Source organism: Monodon monoceros, unplaced genomic scaffold, assembly GCF_005190385.1.
Source record: "Monodon monoceros isolate NGI ecotype Baffin Bay Population unplaced genomic scaffold, NGI_Narwhal_1 Super_Scaffold_3, whole genome shotgun sequence".
NCBI lineage: Eukaryota > Metazoa > Chordata > Mammalia > Artiodactyla > Monodontidae > Monodon > Monodon monoceros.
This window is the reverse complement of record NW_021703780.1, coordinates 43,670,108-43,688,278: the sequence shown is the minus strand read 5'-3', so window position 1 is coordinate 43,688,278 and position 18,171 is coordinate 43,670,108. Positions and strand designations below refer to the sequence as shown.

The window sequence follows — 18,171 nt, the reverse complement described above, 5'->3', positions numbered from 1 at the left end:
TGGGCAGGTCCACGTCTGGTGGTGTGTTTTGGGGTGTCTGTGGACTTATTATGATTTTAGACAGCGTCTCTGCTAATGGGTGGGGTTGTGTTCCTGTTTTGCTAGTTGTTTGGCATAGGTTGTCCAGCACTGTAGCTTGCTGGTCGTTGAGTGAAGCTGGGTGCTGGTGTTAAGATGGAGGTCTCTGGGAGATTTTCACCGTTTGATATTATGTGGAGCTGGGAGGTCTCTTGTTGACCAGTGTCCTGAAGTTGGCTCTCCCACCTCAGAGGCAGAGCCCTGACTCCTGGCTGGAGCACCAAGAGCCTTTCATCCACATGGCTCAGAATAAAAGGGAGAAAAAGTAGAGAGAATTAGTAGAAGTAGGAAGAAAGAAAGGAGGGAAGGAAGGAAGGAAGGAAGAAAGAAAAGGAAAGAAGGAAAGAAAGGAGGGAGGGAGGAAGGAAGGAAGGAAGGAAGAAAGAAAAGAAGGAAAGAAGGAAAGAAAGGAGGGAGGGAGGAAGGAAGGAAGGAGAGAAGGAAGGAAAAAAGACAGAAAGAAAGAAGATACAGTAAAATAAAATAAAGTATAATAAAGTTATTGAATTAAAAAATAATTATTTAGAAAAAAAAAGGGACGGATAGAACCTTAGGACAAATGGTGGAAGCAAAGCTGTACAGACAATATCTCACACAGAAGCACACATATACACCCTCACCAAAAGATGTAAAGGGGAAAAAATCATAAATCTTGCTCTCAAAGTCCACCTCCTCAATTTGGGATGATTCATTGTCTAAAGGAGGGAAGGAACAAGGAAGGAAGGAAGGAAAGAAGGAAAGAAAGAAAGAAAGAAAGAAAGAAAGAAAGAAAGAAAGAAAAGGTAAAGTATAATAAAGTTATTAAAATTAAAATTAATAAGAAAAAAATTAAAAACAACAATGGACGGATAGAACACTAGGACAAATGGTGGAAGCAAAGCTATACAGACAATATCTCACACAGAAGCATACACATACACATTCACAAAAAGAGGAAAAGGGGAAAAAATCATAGATCTTGCTCTCGAAGTCCACCTCCTCAATTTGGGGTGATTCGTTGTCTATTCCTGTATTTCACAGATGCAGGGTACATCAAGTTGATTGTGGAGCTGTAATCCGCTGTTTCTGAGGCTGCTGGGAGAGATTTCCCTTTCTCTTCTTTGTTCTCACAGCTCACAGGGGCTCAGCTTTGGATTCGGCCCTGCCTCTGCGTGTAGGTCGCTAGAGGGCGTCTGTTTTTTGCTCAGACAGGACAGGGGTTAAAGGAGCGGCTGATTCGGGGGCTGTGGCGCACTCAGGCCGGGGGGAGGGAGGGGTACGGCGTGCGGGGCGAGCCTGCGGTGGCAGAGGCCAGCGTGACGTTGCACCAGCCTGAGGCTCGCCGTGCGTTCTTCCGGGGAACTTGTCCCTGGATCCCGGGAACTTGGCAGTGGCGGGCTGCACAGGCTCCGCGGAAGAGGGGTGTGGATAGTGACCTGTGCTCGCACACAGGCCCCTTGGTGGCGGCAGCAGCAGCCTTAGCGTCTCCTGCCCGTCTCTGGGGTCCGCGCTTTTAGCCGCGGCTCGCGCCCGTCTCTGGGATCCGCGGTTTTAGCCGCGGCTCGCGCCCGTCCCTGGGGTCCGCGCTTTTAGCCACGGCTCGCGCCCGTCTTGGGGTTCGTGCTTTTAGCCGCGGCTCGCGCCCGTCTCTGGGGTTCACGCTTTTAGCCGCGGCTCGCGCCCGTCTCTGGAGTTCCTTTAAGCAGCACTCTTAAACCCCTCTCCTCGCGCACCAGGAAACAAAGAGGGAAGAAAAAGTCTCTTGCCTCTTCGGCAGCTCCAGACTTTTCCCCGGACTCCCTCCCGGCTAGCCGTGGTGCACTAACCCCTTCAGGCTGTGTTTAAGCCGCCAACTCCAGTCCTCTCCCTGCGCTCGGACCGAAGCCCGAGCCTCAGCTCGCAGCCCTGCCCGCCCCGGCGGGTGAGCAGACAAGCCTCGGGCTGGTGAGTGCCGGTTGGCACCGATCCTCTGTGCGGGAATCTCCCCGCTTTGCCCTCCGCACCCATGTTGCTGTGCTCTCCTCTGCGGCGCCGAAGCTCCCCCCTCCGCCTCCCGCAGTCTCCGCCCGCGAAGGGGCTTCCTAGTGTGTGGAAACCTTTCCTCCTTCACAGCTCCCTCCCAGTGGTGCAGGTGCCGTCCCTATTCTTTTGTCTCTGTTTTTTCTTTTTTTTCTTTTGCCCTACCCAGGTACGTGGGGAGTTTCTTGCCTTTTGGGAGGTCTGAGGTCTTCTGCCGGCATTCAGTAGGTGTTCTGTAGGAGTTGTTCCACGTGTAGATGTATTTCTGGTGTATCTGTGGGGAGGAAGGTGATCTCCGCGTCTCACTCTTCCGCCATCTTCCCAGCACCCCTCGACACTTGATTTTAAGGTGTGTGGAAATTTCACTGTTCTTTTTTAAAAAAATGTATTGCAGTATAGTTGATTTACAATGTGTTAATTTCTGCTGTACAGCAAAGTGGCTCAGTTATACATACATATATTCTTTTCCACATTCTTTTCCATTATGCTTTAACACAGGATATTGAATATAGTTCCCTGTGCTATACAGTAGGATCTTGTTGTTTATCCACTCTATACATAATAGTTTGCATCTGCTAATATCATGCTCCCCATTTCCCTGGCGGTCCAGTGGTTAGGACTTGGCACTTTCACTGCTGTGGCCCCGAGTTCAGTCTCTGGTCAGGGAACTGAGATCCTGCAAGCTGAATGGCATGCCCCCCCCCCCAAAAAAAATGTCCAAATCAAGCTCCCAATCCTTCTCTTTCCCACCTACCCTCCCCCTTGGCAAACACAAGTCTGTTCTTTATGTCTGTGAGTCTGTTTCTGTTTTATAGATATGTCTATATGTGTCTTATTTTAGATTCCACATATAAGTGATATCATATGGTATTTGTCTTTCTCTTTCTGACTTACTTTGCATAGTATGATAATCTCTAGGTCCATCCATGTTGCCTCAAATGGGATTATTTTATTCTTCTTTATGGTTGAGTTGTATTCTATTGTATATATGTACCACACCTTCTTTATCCATTCATCTGTAGGTGGACATTTAGGTTGCTTCCATGTCTTGGCTATTGTAAATAGTGCTGCTACATAGGGCTTGAATTATAGTTTTTTCCGGTACATGCCCAGCAGTGGGATTGCTGGATCATATGGTAGCTCTATTTTTAGTTTTTTAAGGAACCTGCATACTGTTCTCCAGAGTGGCTGCACCAGTTTACATTCCCACTAACAGTGTAAGAGGATTCCCTTTTCTCCACACCCTCTCCAGCATTCATTAAAATTTCAGTCTTCTTAAACTTGGCATCCTCTAAGTCAGTTTCTTTGCTGGTAGTTTAAGCGAGAATATGGGGTTTGGTGATCCAGAAACAGGGTTCAAGGCCCGGTGGCCAGGTGGGTGGAGTTGGATAAATCGCTCTCGTCTATTAGGGCTTCATTTTTTTGCCAGGAAGTGTAGGGTGCAGTGTGGCCTCACTCATGCTCATTCCCAGCTCACGTCTTTTTGTCCCGGGGCGACTTCTGCTGGTGGTCTTTCTACCCAGAGGGTCGCTGCTCCAGTGCCCACAAGTCTTCACAAGTGCTCAGGGTGACGCTGGCCACCCCGCCCTGGTTCCCCTTCCTACTTGTGGTCAGTAGGCTTCTCATTCTGTGTCAAGTATCCTGTTTTCTGTTTTATTTCCTCTGTAGATATGAAATGCCTTGATGGCAAGAGCTATATTTTACATACTTATGTCATATGCCACAATATTTCTGTATCATAAGCTCCTTAAGTCCTTTCCACTTCTTATATATTTCATGCTTTTTGGGGTATTTTCTGTAGTTCTGGGGCACACTTTGTAGCTGAAAAAAAATAGGCATTGGTTGGTATTACCAGAAATTAGTGAACTAGAAAGGACAATCCGATCATATTTACTTTATAATCCTATTTTCTATCTGATACCTTTTGGATTCTGCAAAGGACCCAATCTCTGAATAAGTTGTAACTAGCTGAAGTTATTCAGGACTTATAAAATAAAGAACATACATCTCAATTTAAATACTTTTACCATATGCAGTTTTGACTGAAGTATTTTTAGGTTTCAGAAATTTATCTTAGGACTCCGAAGTCATTTCTTTTATCACACTAAAATATTTATGCCTCCGAGGTATTTTTTGGCAGTTGGTTTGTGTGACTCCAGATCTAAAATATGTGACGTTTTGATTTTGGTGGCCATGTTTACATAGCTCTTGGATCTTCTCAAGGACTGTATCCTCAGTTACTGTAATTAAGCCATCTCAGATTTCACATATATTTAGCTAATAAATATTCATGAGGCTCAGGGGAGGATAGAGGAGATGGCCTATGTTCAGAGTCAGTTGAGCACATTACTCTTCAGGCCCTGTGGTGGATGATGTGCTAGAGTAAAGTAAGTCTAGACCTCTCAGCAAAGAGCGCAGACTCCAGAAAGAATGAGTCCTACAGACCCCATCTGCAGAAATAGAATTTAAAAACTGTATGGATATAGAGAACAAACTAGTGGTGGAAGAGGGAAGGGGGGAGGGGCCAGAGAGGTGTAGGGGATGAAGAGGTACAAACAACTATGTATAAAATAAATAAGTTACAAGGATATATTGTACAGCACAGGGAATATTGCCAATATTTTACAATAACTATAACTGGAGTATAACCTTTAAAAATTGTAAATCACTATTTTGTACACCTGTAACTTGTTTAATACTGTACATCAACTATACCTCAAGAAAAAAAACTATCAATAAAAAGAAAGAAAAAAAATTTTATGAAGTCAGACAAAAATCTGCCTTTATTATGAACGTCAGGTTATTTATACTTTTTAAAAGGTCAGCATCTACAAATAAGCTTTATATTTCTTCTGTTGAGTTAATTTCTTTGAAAAAGTTTCACTTTATAAAAATTATAATATTTTCACTTAGAGGGCATGTATCACGATTTAATACTTTCATTTATTTTTCATTCCTATTGCTAAAAGGTACAGAAAGTTTTATTTCTTTTGTAATTGAAAATTTCATTATCAGTAGAAGTGCATTTCTGAAATGGTTCGTTTAAACAAAAAGTTCTGTTTTAAGAAGCATTACTGTGTTCTTTGATGCATTTTGGAGCTGTGGGCATTTAAGTGACTTTGCTGTTGCACTGTTCCTGGATAATCAGACTTGTTTTTCATGGCAATAGTAACCTGTGATCAGGGTCGAGTTGAATATGTAGCCCTGATTCATGTCCTATTGCTACTCCAAACTTCATTCTGTTCACTTGCGCTCACTCTTTTTGTATCTTCTTAAAAATCTTCTCCAGAGAAAATTGGTTAACTTAATTCAAAAATAGGTTCAAAAATTGGTTACTAGAGGTAAATCTGCAGTTTCTGAAGCGGTGTGAGATTAGCAGAGGCTCTCCAGGGTGCTTCTGATGGTGCTGTTGGTTAGATTCCAGCCCTGTTTGAGGTGAGTGCATTTAAATCCATCCCACAGCACTAGGAGGGGCTCCCATTTTATGCTAAGTGTTCTTTTAGCTGTGTGGCTTTCATGATTTCTTTTTAGCCTCTTTACAGGTCTTTGAAATGGGTGGCATTTTCTCCATTTTACAGATGAAGAAAATAAATCTTAGGGAGTTTTACTAACTTGCCTCAGCCCACAGAGTTAGTAGCAAGAGAGGGATTTGAGGCCAGGTCTTTCTGCCTTCAAAATAGGTGTGCTTTGAAACCACCTCTCCAAGGTTGTAAGGAAAATTGAAGTTCTGTCCACTGTTCTTGATGCCTTACTCATAGAGTCCCAGCTCCTTAGTTTGTCCTGTCTTTATAGGCCTCTGTCCTGCCCAGTCGTCCAGGACTCTTTTACACGCATCCTGTACTTAATCCACGCCTAACATCACACCTTTAATTCTCTCAGGATTTTGCCTTCTCCCTGATCTATCTTCTGTGCGAACCCTATTGGTTCCAACCGTAACACTGTCTGCCTCCTTGCCCCCTACATTAAAAACACATACAAATGTAAATCAAAGAGATGAACCAAAACAGAAGAAACTCAACCTTAATTGTAGTAGCACAAGTTGCTACGATACTGTTGGAAAGTGCCCAGCCTCCATCAGCAGGTGAGTGAATAAGCAAACTGGCAGGTCCATATGGTGAAATGCCTGTCAGCCATCACAGGGACCAAATCATGGATACACGCAGCAACACGGATTAATCTTAAAAAGCTAGAATCAAATAGGTTCTATTTATGTGAAATTTTAGAACATGAGAAACTACGGTGATAAAAATCCTGTTGCCTATGGGAGGGGTGTGGGGATAGACTGCAAAGGGGCACAAGGGGGTGGAACTGTTTTCTCTCTTGTTTTGGGTGCCGGGCATAGGATGCAAACAACTGTCAAAACTCTCTGAACTGAACACTTAGTGTTTACCTGTTTTATTTTGTTAGTTAAACCTCGATTTAAGAAATGAAATGAAATCAGGCTAAGGTCCTTTTGCATAATTCTGTCATAGCACTTGTCAGGCAGTTTTGCGAAGTCTTGGTTCTGGACCTCTTTCCCGCTGGACCGTGGCAGGTGTGGGACTCTTCCCATTTTGTAGCACCAGTGCCTAGTACTTGCCTGACACCTCGTGGTATTGGGGAAGAAGAAATATTCCTCTGCTCTTCTAGGTCTGGCTGGTCTAAGAATTAAGTTGATAGGAGATTAACAGGAGAAAATCAAACAAAATTTTAATAACGTGTACATGGGAGAGACCCAAGAGAAAACTTGCCTGTGTGGCTGAAGTCCTCCCCTTAAATACCATCTTCAGCTAAAGACAGAAGAGGATGTTGGGGGTAGTGGTTTGGGACTTCAGAGGGGAGGAAGGCAATTCCCATGAAGATGGAAAGGCAAAGGTTTGATAAATGTTTGCTGGGCCAGGCAGAGGCAATGGGACACAGAGTGGACTCTGACCTCTAGGCCCTGTTCTCCTGACCACACGTAACCCATATTCTTTGCAGATAACTCTGGAGATTCCTCTGTTCTGGGAACAGTCCATCTATCTGAATTCTTCAGACAGTTAGGGGGAAGGTCAAAGTTTCTTCCTGAGTCTTGTTTGGGCCTTGATTGTTTTCAGCTGCAAAGAATCCACAGGCCAAAGAGACATGTTGGGTTGGCAAATTTTGTTCCTCTACTCTGGGTTCTCAAGAGATGCTTGTTGAATGCATGGAACGCTACCTTCTGAAGAAGCCTGGCTCATTAAAAAAAAAAGAGTAGGTTTGGAAATAGTGCGGGCCCCAGGAAGAGGTTTAATATGATCTTTAGGTGCCTGGAAACCTAAGCTTCATGGGAGATGTAGTTCAAGCCATTATGAATTTAAGTAGTTACAGAGATTTGCATACAAAAAAATGGAGACTGAGTTTGTATATTTTTAGTGGTTTGCTTTGAGTGTTTTAGTCTCTAAATGTCAGGTGATGCCCAAAGTTTAAACTAACATAATTTCTCTAGTCATCTCTCCATTCTTTTAAGGAATAGGTTTGGGCTGGAGCAGATCGCTGAGTCACACTTCTGACCTTAGGGACCTTGAAAGAACTTCATTATTGAAATAAATTTGAGTTTACAAATTTCATTTCAGCAGCCAGGCAGAGGGACTGAATGCTCAGTTGATTTCTGGCTAATGAGCCACGTGGTGGTGCTCTACTTTCTGGGGGAACCCAGTAGCTTTAAATGGAAAAACTCCCCAGCATTTTAAGTGTCTGCCTGAGTCTGGCGTTTCAGTGTCAGCCACACGTGTTTAAGGTGACACCAGGAGGAGCCAGGAAGGGAAGGTATAAGATATTTTTTAAAAGTATTGTGCAAATTGAGAGGTTCTCAAAGCAAAACTCTCACAATAATGCCTGCTACACAACTCTTCCTTCCAGTTGTAAAAAATAATGTATATTCCTTGAAGAAAAATGGAAAGAAAATAGTGATGTTGTAATTGGTATATTCCATGTCCTGGAAACGGTGCATTGTTTATTTAATGAAAGCACAATCATTTTGTGGCCATGCCATAACTGAGTTGCTCACTTTTCTGTCCTTGGATATTGAGATTATTTCATATTTTTCTATTAATAGGTAATAATTAAATACCTTTATACATTTTGAGTATTTATCAAGCAAGAATTATATTTAGTGGTTTTTTTGGTCATTAGCAGCTTTTTATTGTTACCCTCAATTTACAAATGAGGCAAAGAATTTGTAATTATCTAAAACTTATATGGCCAGAAATTTGTAGAGCCACACATAATAAACAAGAGAGCATGGCATAGAAGAAAGAATGTATTCTTTTTTTTAAATTTATTTTTTATTGAAGTGTAGTTGATTTACAATGTTGTGTTAGTTTCAGGTATATTTAGCGTTGAGATGAATATTTCCTTATGTAAAACGTAGTCTGAATTTTGGATTTTCTATAGACTGTATTCTAAAAGCAGGGTGTCATCACGGATTAAGAGTATAGATTGTGGGGCTTGATCCCAGATTCTCTACTAATCCAATTAGTAGGAAATATAAGTATATAAATTTTATTTTATTTTATTTAAAAAAAATTTTTTTTGCAGTATGCGGGCCTCTCACTGTTGTGGCCTCTCCTGTTGCGGAGCACAGGCTCTGGACGTGCAGGCTCAGCGGCCATGGCTCACGGGCCCAGCCACTCCACGGTATGTGGGATCTTCCCGGCCCGGGGCACGAACCCGTGTCCCCTGCATTGGAGGCGGACTCTCAACCACTGCGCCACCAGGGAAGCCCAAGTATATAAATTTTAGATTAAAAATCTTATATATTAGGAATATTTCTTCTCTATTGATTTTCTTATATTCTCACTTGAAATATTGAACATACTCAGGGAGAAACAGGGACAGGAGAGAAGCAGGTCCCTTACCTTTCTTGCCTTACTGTATTCCTTTTTGACCTTGACCAAATAATGTCCCGTGCCTTAGTTTCCTCCCCTGTGAAGGTGGTGGAGTAATAATAGACCTCCACGGTGAAGATATCAAATGCTTGGGGCAGGGCCTGGCACAGGAAGTGCTGTATAAATATCAGTCATTTTCCATCTATGTCAGAATGCAAGAATATTATGAACATTCTAAAGGCTCCTTTATCACTGTTGCCAAATTCCCAAAGATCATACCAGTGGGGTCTCTTATCAGCACCACCTCAGGGTGCCTGTTTTCCCACACAGAATCAGCTATTAGCAAAACTTCCTTGTGAGCATCCATCGCCATTGGCACGTGATCATTCAGTTTCTCCTCTTTTCCCTTGGAGCCCTGACTTTCGTTGTATATCATTAATAAAAGTGTGCACTGACTAGCTTCTTATATTTTCTTCTGCTTTTTAGGGACTAGGATAGACACATTGCTTTCTCATTAAAGATGGGTGGAGGGGTCAAGGAAGTGGAAAGTTTGGGACCACTATTCTAACAGTAGATAATAAAGGTACGTAGAGTATTTAAAAATGCTTGGAAGGATCTCTGAGGATCCACTTCTTCAAAATTTGCCTTTGGTTTTCAAGGAAAAAAGCTAGTGGACAAAGCAAGAGTTCTGCAGAAAGCAGAGGCATGGAAATGATCAACCCAAGGTGATACTCTAGTGGGTAACTTGGTGAGAAGCTCTTTGCTCCTCTGACTTCAGTCAGAGCTATTTTATGTCCGTCTGTGTCATCTGTGATGTTCTAGGTGAGCTCTGGTTGGGAGAATGCAGCCCTGGCTAACTCAGGTTTGAAGGTCTTCTCTGTGCAAGAGGAAGTAAGGCCGAGGGAGAACTCTCCTGGCACCCCAGACATTTAGTCATCTGCCTGCCTCTCCTTTTGCTCATCAGTGCTCCTGGGAGGGGTGTGGTGGTGGTGATGGGGTGGTGGCAGAGCCTTTCTGGGGTGGGTTGGGTCACCTGGTGTGTGGCTCCTAAAGCCTACCAGGGCATGCTTGGTGATCCTGTAACTAAGGCACGTGTCCCCACGAGCTGTAAACTACATTTAAATAAAGCAAGGGAGGGAGGCACAAGAGGGAGGGGATATGGGGATATATGTGTACATGTAGCTGATTCACTTTGTTATACAGCAGAAACTAACACACCATTGTAAAAAAATTATACTCCAGTAAAGATGTTAAAAAAAAATTAAAAAACAGCCCCCCCAAAAAATGAGGGTGTAATTAGACTAACATTAATTCTGTTTTAACCAGCAGCCCTGCTCTGTTTTAAGTTGAGTTACTGCCATAACTTATGCAGACAAGAGAATAAGGAAGCTTTTCTTTTTAATTGTATCTTCAAGTGTTTCAGAGGCCTGGAAAAGTTTGTCCATTTCTACAGACCTTAAAATCCTGACTTTTCTTTCCATTTAGATGAAAAAATAAATAAAAAATCAGTATGGAAAGAAAAAAAGAAAAAAAAAAACCTTGGGCAGGAGGCAGTCTCAGTGTGAAACAAGCCTAGGTTGAAGGTTTCCCCAGGGCTTCAGAGTCTTGTCTTTGGTGATCTCCACCTTCTTATCCCTGCTGCTGACTCACTCTGTGTCTGGCCAGGCTGTTACAGGAGGGAAAGTGTTGTGCGTGTGAGTCACCCTATATTTTCATGGACTTGGGAAGTTAGTGTAACACAGACAGAGAACTGCAGAGACTTTCTGTCCTGCACAGTGACTCAGAACGGCAGCAGTCAGCTCGAAGACAGCACTTACCTTCCAACAGTGTAGCTGTAACTGGAAGGTTCTTTATTCTCAGGTGGGAGAAAGATAAAAAGCAGATACTAGGAGTTTTATGTTCAATTCTTGGACAATCTTGAGAACAGATACCAGTAAATTCTTCTTCAGAGCAGAACCCATTAGCACCTGGTACTGTTGATCCGATTCTGTTGGTCCGCAGCCGCTGTCCTGAGAGCGGAGCATGTGATCTGATCATTGATGGGGATGGGGCAGCAGATACACAAAAGGGTGTTTGTGGGAAGGATTTATGGGGTCTATTGTTCTCCATCATCTATGCCTTAGCTTACTTATCACATTCTACCCCTCTGCTATTTCTGGATTCCTGACTATCAGCACAAAACCAGACTGCATTTTGCTCCATGGCAGTTAAACTTCGAGGATGCCCTCCAAGCAGGGTAATTTCTGAGTATTTTCTCAGTTACTGATCCTTCTTTCAGAGACTCTCTAAAGACTCATCCTTTAGTATCCCAACCTGGACAGCCATCCTCTGAAGAGGTGTCACCAGCTGCCCCTGCTGTTCTTCTCCCGGCCTCTGACTCCTCCCCTTTTCCCACCTCCTCCCCTCCCCGCCCCTCCCCCTTCTCCCTGTCCCTCCCCTCTCTTCTTCCTCCCCCCTCTCTTCTCTCTCCCCCCTTCTCCATTCCCCTCCCTCCTCTTCTCCCTTCTGCCCCCAGCAGCCTAAGAACAAGCCTACCCACAGCTGAGGTGTTTCTCTCCATCTTCGGATCTGAGTTGGGGGTGCTCCGGCTGTCTGTCTTTTCCCTGTATCTTCCGTAGAGAGTCTACCGGAGTATTGAATACCTAAATGAATAAAATAACTTGAAACACTTTTTTGCTCACAGTTATTGTTAATAGTAGTACACCGATACATCTCCCTTGTAGAAGATTGAAACACTCCGTCTAGAAATATGCAGAATGAAATGTGAAATTTATGACCCCAACCCCCTCCTCTTTTAGCTTCCACTCTTACGATGAAATGGCTTTCTCAATTTGTTGTGTCTCTTTTATGTGTATTTATTATTTTGCATTTTTTCCACTTAACTGTGTATCTTGGAATCTTTTTATGTCACTATGTACAAGTTTTCCCTTATTAATATTCTAGAAGGTAGGTGAAGTATATATAATTCATTCATCTAGCTTCCTATTGACTGACATTTAAGTGGCTTCATATATTTTGCTACAGTAAACATTCTTGTGTGCTGATCATATATATGCAAGTATTTCTTTAGTTTTACTACAGGTAGAATTGTTCATACAGAAAGTTGTATGCATTTTAATTTGTAGTGGATCCTGACAAATTGCCCTCAAAATTTTTTTTGCCATTTTACACATGGGGCTGCCTGTCTCTGCATTAGTTATTGTCATTCTTATAAAATTTTTGCCAGTATGAAATCATTTGCTTCACGTGCATTTCCTGATTGGAAGGCTGGGGGAGCCTTTCCGTGAATCTTTTTCATTCCTTTGAATTGTGTAGTTGGGGAGGGGCTGCCTTTTTTTCTTACTGAATATTAATAGGACTTATTCATCTATTTTGGATATTCTTGGTGTGTATTATATATGTAGCATATATTTTTTTGTTGCTCATGTTTTTTTTTTAAACTTCATTTATAGCATCTGCTTTGTCAAATTTGTCAGCCATTATATGTCTAGTTTCTTTTGGGTTTTGTAACTTGTTTTTTTTTTTTTTTTTTTTGCGGTACGCGGGCCTCTCACTATTGTGTCCTCTCCCATTGCGGAGCACAGGCTCCAGACGCGCAGGCTCAGCAGACGGGCCCAGCCACTCTGCGGCATGTGGATCTTCCCGGACCTGGGCACGAACCCGTGTCCCCTGCATCGGCAGGCAGACAACCACTGCGCCACCAGGGAAGCCCTGTAACTTGTTTTGAAACACTCTTCCTACCCAACTATTTATAAAACATAATTTTCTATACTTTCTTTTAAATGGTTTATTTAGAATTAAAAATTTTTTCTTTAAAATTTTTTCTTATTCTCATTTCTAATATTGTGTAATTTCCGCATGTACTGCCAGGGAGCATAAATCTGAAGATTTTATTGTACTGTGTTTCTGAGATGTATTGTCAGTTCCATCTCCTTTTTAAGCTGCCTTCATTTCCTTGGCAGAAGGTTTAAGGATTTCTGAAAATGTAAAGAGCTTTTCTATGAAGATTATCATTTAGATATGCAAATAACTCCTTTTTAAATGTGGTTTTTAACCGTGCTTAGATCTAGCACAGAAGCGGTAGGTTGATCATGCTCTGATCAAGGAGGGATGATGGTAGAAAATAATGTCAATTTCATTTAGATTCAGATCTTAACAAATAATAGTTATAAAAAACAAATGCTAAGAAAATCATCAGCATGGGGAATTTAAATTGATAAAACCAGTAACGAGAAAAGGACAGCCCTAGAGTTTTTGGTGCTGTCATTTCTTGTAGAAGAGAAAAAATTCTGTTTAAGCTAAGAAGAATTGAACCTTGAGAATGAGAGAAGAGAACCTCTCTCCATCAAAGTGTTAAAGTGTGTCTTTGCATCATGCAAAAGCCCGAGGTCTGCTGTGGCCAGAAGTAAAGACAGCAGATCTGGAACAGGCCTTCTTATTGGGAGAGTGGCTATAGGCTTGAAGTATTGATATATGGGACTTTGGAGTCGTGACTAAGCTAAAGAATTACTGGGAAATAACACTGGTATACTTTCATTCTTGATGTTTTGCAGACTTTTATAAAATGATGGATAGATCAATGGCATAATTTTAGTGGAATTGTCCTGAAAAGAGTCTTGCTTTTAACAAAATAGAGTAGGGGTGGGCGTGGCTATGCCTCAGAGATGTTCAGTTTCTTCCTCTACGTCCGTGGTCCCACAGACCAATGGGTGAACCGGAAATGGACATCAGCTGTACCTCTGTGCTCATGGGAACATGATGCTTCTGTGGGAATATTTGGGAAGCGTTTTCAACCAAAACAGGAGCAGGGACTCCCATCTCTTATCCATTGCACCTCCAACCTCCTGTCCCAGTGATGTTGGCCGAGACCACTGTGGGTGAAAGTCCTGTCAGGTGGGCAGGGCTGTTGTTACTGGGATGAGGCCAAGGCGCCCCAGGTGATGAGGGGTGAGGCTCACGGTGGGCCTGAGGGGTGATGATGGCAGCAGGTCTGACCCCCTCTCACCCAGCTCCCTGGTCACAGCTGGACATTGTCTTTCAGTTTTCAGGAGCTAGTCTTCTCACTGATCCCAACTATTTCTTCCAGCCAGTTTTCCTTCTTCTGTAATGAAAGAAATCTTACAGCTTTTCCCCTGTTGTTTTCACTGTATTGTATTACAGAGCTATTTCCCAGCAATAGCGGGGAAATTGCCTAGATCCCCTTTTTCCTTTTCCTTCCATCTTTTTTTCCCACAAAACTCTACCACTTCATCTTTTCTTTTCCCTCCCTCCTTTCCCTTCCTCCCTTCCTCCTTCCATCCTTCTGTTCCTTCCTTCCTTTCTTCTTTTTCTCTCTCTCTTTTCTTAGATAGAACCTTTTGCCAAGTGTTTCCCAGTCTTCTTCTAAAATTCACACCTGACCTTTATTAATAAATGCAGAAGTCTTGTCCTTATCCTAAATTCTGACCTCCTTGGGAACCATCCTGAGTACCTTCCTCCACTCTCTACAATCACTGACGTGCAGAGTGTGAATTACATCTTTTGTGTATCCCCAACTACTGAAGATTTGGCCAAGCCTCAGGTTTTCCTTTTTGTTAACTTATTTTTTAAAAGTTAGTACTTTGTTTTCCGAGTATGAAATTATAATATTGAACATGCTTTTGCAAACTGCATCTTCTCCCCACCCCCTGCACTTAGTAGCTCTGTGATCCCAGGCAAATGTTTTTTGGTGCGGAGCACAGGCTCCGGACGCGCAGGCTCAGCAGCCATGGCTCACGGGCCCTGCCGCTCTGCGGCATGTGGGATCCTCCCGGACCTGGGCACGAACCCGTGTCCCATGCATCGGCAGGTGGACTCTCAACCACTGCGCCACCAGGGAAGCCCCCAGGCAAATGTTTAAGCTTCAAGTGCCTCGGGTCCTTCTGTGAGTGGCGTGATCCTATTATGGTTGTGTGAGGATGCCATGCCGTCTGTGTTACATGTGTGTAGGTGAAAACAGTACCTGGCACATAGCAAGCGCTCCGTGAGTGTTTGCTATTATTATTACCCTCTTTCAGGGAGATAGGTAGGCTTAGGCTTTTTGGTAGTGGAGGTCAAGGCTCTGAAACAGACAATTGGAAAGGGAGAGAAAGTGAAGGATACTTTAAACTTTTGCAGAAGTTGATATAATTGTCATTTACAGTCTATTTAGAGTAGAGTTAGAAATCATACTTGAATGTTTCAAAGCACATTCAAAGCCACTGTTAATATGGCATTGTCTCTTCCCTCGGCATGATCAAATTGGCTGATTCCCTGTTGCCAGAAATAAGTAGTGATCATTTCCTGTTTGTTGTTTGTGGAGTTACTGTTTGTACAGTTTCTGTTCGGGCAGGTCTGTTTGTGTAAAGTCTCAGGCAAACAGTTGTGCTGGGGACACTTGGTCTGGTGCTTCTTTAGAGCAAGGATTCTCATTTCCTGACATTTTTCTTCATGCTCGAAAGTGAAGTCCTTATAAGCTGGAGACTCCTTGTTTTTCCTACATTATTAGATTGGGGGCTCTGTTATTTGATGACATAGAAAAGTTCTGTTATTTGATGACATAGAAGAGAAGTGGGTTTTAGAATCAGATTTCAGATCCCACTTAGGCTGTGAAATCTCAGGCTAGTTTCTTCATCTCCCCAAACCTTGTTTGTTACATCTTTAAAATGAAGATGTACCATCCAGGTCAAAGAATCGTTGTGAGATTCATGTGGAAATGTGTGAAGGTGCAGAAAGAAATACCTGATAGTGGTGTTTCCCCTGAAGGAGGTGTGTCTAGCCTATAAAGTTGGGCTTCCTAAACCACCTTCATAGCACACATATCAGGGATGAGTGAAACTAGTTGAGCTGGTTGTTGTTTTGTTTTTTTTTATCCCAGGGGAATCCTGCCTGGGGTGTTAGAGGAGGGAATGTGATGAGCTGGTGCAGCAGTGAAATCTAACATCCGATTGGTTTACCTCGTTGCAAAAAAGTTAGGCAATCAAAACTCTCTTTTTAAGGGATTTCATTTGAACAGCTTTAAGCGTCAAAGGAGAAAGAGATGATTTAGTTTCTTTTTAGTAAGTGTTGTCTGCGTCCCCTGCAAAATAGTGGCGGAGGCTGGCTGGCTTTGCTCATGTTTGTTTAAAAGGGGGAGTGGACTGGTTGTCAGCTTGTGAGTGGGAGTGTCTAGTCAGTGTTTTCCTTTCTACCCAGAAACTTACCAGGACTCTGACACATGAGCTTTGGTATGGAAAGTTTAGGGAGCTGCTGGACCGATTTCCCGCGCAAGGATGGGGCAGGTCCTGAAAGATGATGGCGACTGGAACGCGAGGCTGGTGGGGCAGATGTGCTGCATGGGTCAGTAGCCTACCCGTTATCTCACTTTCGTGCCGCAGGATTGGAGAGGGAAGTTGCAGGACCTGAGTGGGTTCGCACAGCGGGGCTTTAGCAGACTGTGGGGCACCTTCTGGAAATCTGGACAGGCTCCCGTGACAACTCCTGAGGCTCCCTGGACAGAACTTCCCCCTGTTGTTGGGCATAGGATATGCGTTGAAATAATAATAGTTATTTTGTGTGTGATATGAAGTGGGTTTAGCTTTGATTGGATTTTACTGAAGACCAGTCAGTGTAAGTTGTAATAATTGGTGCTCTTTTTGTACTTTTTTATTTGTTTTTTTTCAAATTCTGTTATTGTTTGTATTCTGTGTCCTTATAGAATGTTCAGCCATGTTGTACTTTACGAGTTGATCCTACATGTATATTTTCACTTAAAACCTACTCTCTAAATGAAATAATTTTCCAAGAGAGGGATGTTATAAAGCTTCATTCAGAAAAATAGATGGATAGTCTGTAAAACCAGTAGGATTAGTTAAAAACTCAGGAGTGATTTTTCCTTTTTGTTGTCTTAGCAGCGTCGCCCTAAATATAAATCTCAGTGTTAGGCAACCCTCACTGAAGTGAAATAAAGAACCATTACGAGACTTGGAAAATTAGATGGTGTCATCAGGAATACTCCCTTTTGAAATAATGTGTATGGAAAGCGGTAAATCACAGTCTCCCCAGGCTTAAAGTATTCCTGGATTGTAAGTTGCTTTCCTGAAGAAAGTTGAGCACCTAATGTCCACATTAACTCTTTCCTCATTCTTGTAGCATCGTGGGAACCTTCACGTGTTAAAGAACCTCCCTTGGCGTACTTGAAGGGGAATCATCTAGGTTTATTGAAGTTTAAAAGAAAAGATTAGGTTGTTACTGTTAGAAAACAGTATCAGAATCTATGAATCACGTGTTATTTAGTTCACTTTAGTCTTTGTACCTTAGCCAGTACTTTAGCTGTGGATCATAATCCCGAGGTATTACCTCAGTATTAACCTGCTAAACGTTTAGCTCCCACCTTACATTTTCAGCAGTGCTTTTGAAAAGCTGCTAGCAACAACCACAACAAAACCTCAGTGATCAAAAAAGCCATTTTATGGTTGTATAATTTAAGTGAGTTTCTCATTATTTGATCCTTCGATTGAATCAGCTTTCTTGATCTACCACGTGGCTAAAAAATTAACCATTAAGAGATTAGTTTTTAAGAACGTGTGTTCTATTCTTCGTGTTCCTTAAAATATAGGACCGTTTTTTATTAATTTAGAAAGAAGTAAATATATATATATGTACATATATATATATATTTAAAGGACAAATCAGAATTTAATAATCATCAAATATTAGATAATTAGATTGCTTCTAATTTTTCCATCATAAATTTTACAATTAATATATCAATGCATATGGCTTTTCACAACTCAAAGAGATATATTTTATTTTTGTAAATTTATTTTTTAATTGAAGTATAGTTGATTTACACTGTGTTAATTTCTGCTGTACAGCAGAGTGATTCAGTTATACATATATATACATTCTTTTTTTAAAATAAATATATTTTATTAACCATTATGTACCAAGAGGAGTTTGTATAATACACATCATATGTTAAATTTAATGGGACAGAGTAAATTTGTTACAGTTCATATTATTATGCGCTGATTCAATAAATTAATAAAATTTTGGTAGATAGTTATAGGAATGCTTTTCATCTCATATTTCATAACTTGATATGGAAGCTATCTATTCTTGAACAAGAATTTTTAATAGTACATTTTGTTTTTTACTTGACGATTTAACATTAGGGTCCTAGGTTATTAATTGGATGGCATTAATGTGAATATTACCTAGGAAGTACTCTTTTTTTTTTCCCTCACTCTGTTTTCTTTGCTGGAGGTTAGAAAAGCACTGCCGAAATGTG

At 41.9% G+C, this 18,171-nt stretch overlaps 1 protein-coding gene across 14 annotated transcripts in view; it reads left to right on the top strand.

Annotated features, from left to right (window-relative positions):
• The window catches only part of DST (dystonin), a 497,869-nt gene that overhangs the window by 199,793 nt on the left and 279,905 nt on the right, over positions 1–18,171 (top strand). The window contains exon 1 of one of the 14 annotated variants that reach the window (XM_029242511.1): positions 8,689–8,712. The exons of 12 other annotated variants lie outside the window; for them this stretch is intronic. Coding sequence is in view for 1 of the 2 variants with exons in the window: in XM_029242510.1 (XP_029098343.1) it covers positions 16,172–16,238 (67 nt within the window). In the remaining variant the exon portion in view is untranslated. Of the gene's footprint in view, positions 1–8,688; positions 8,713–15,991; positions 16,239–18,171 lie in introns of those variants that run through there. One more of the 14 variants, XM_029242510.1, reaches the window with a different exon arrangement.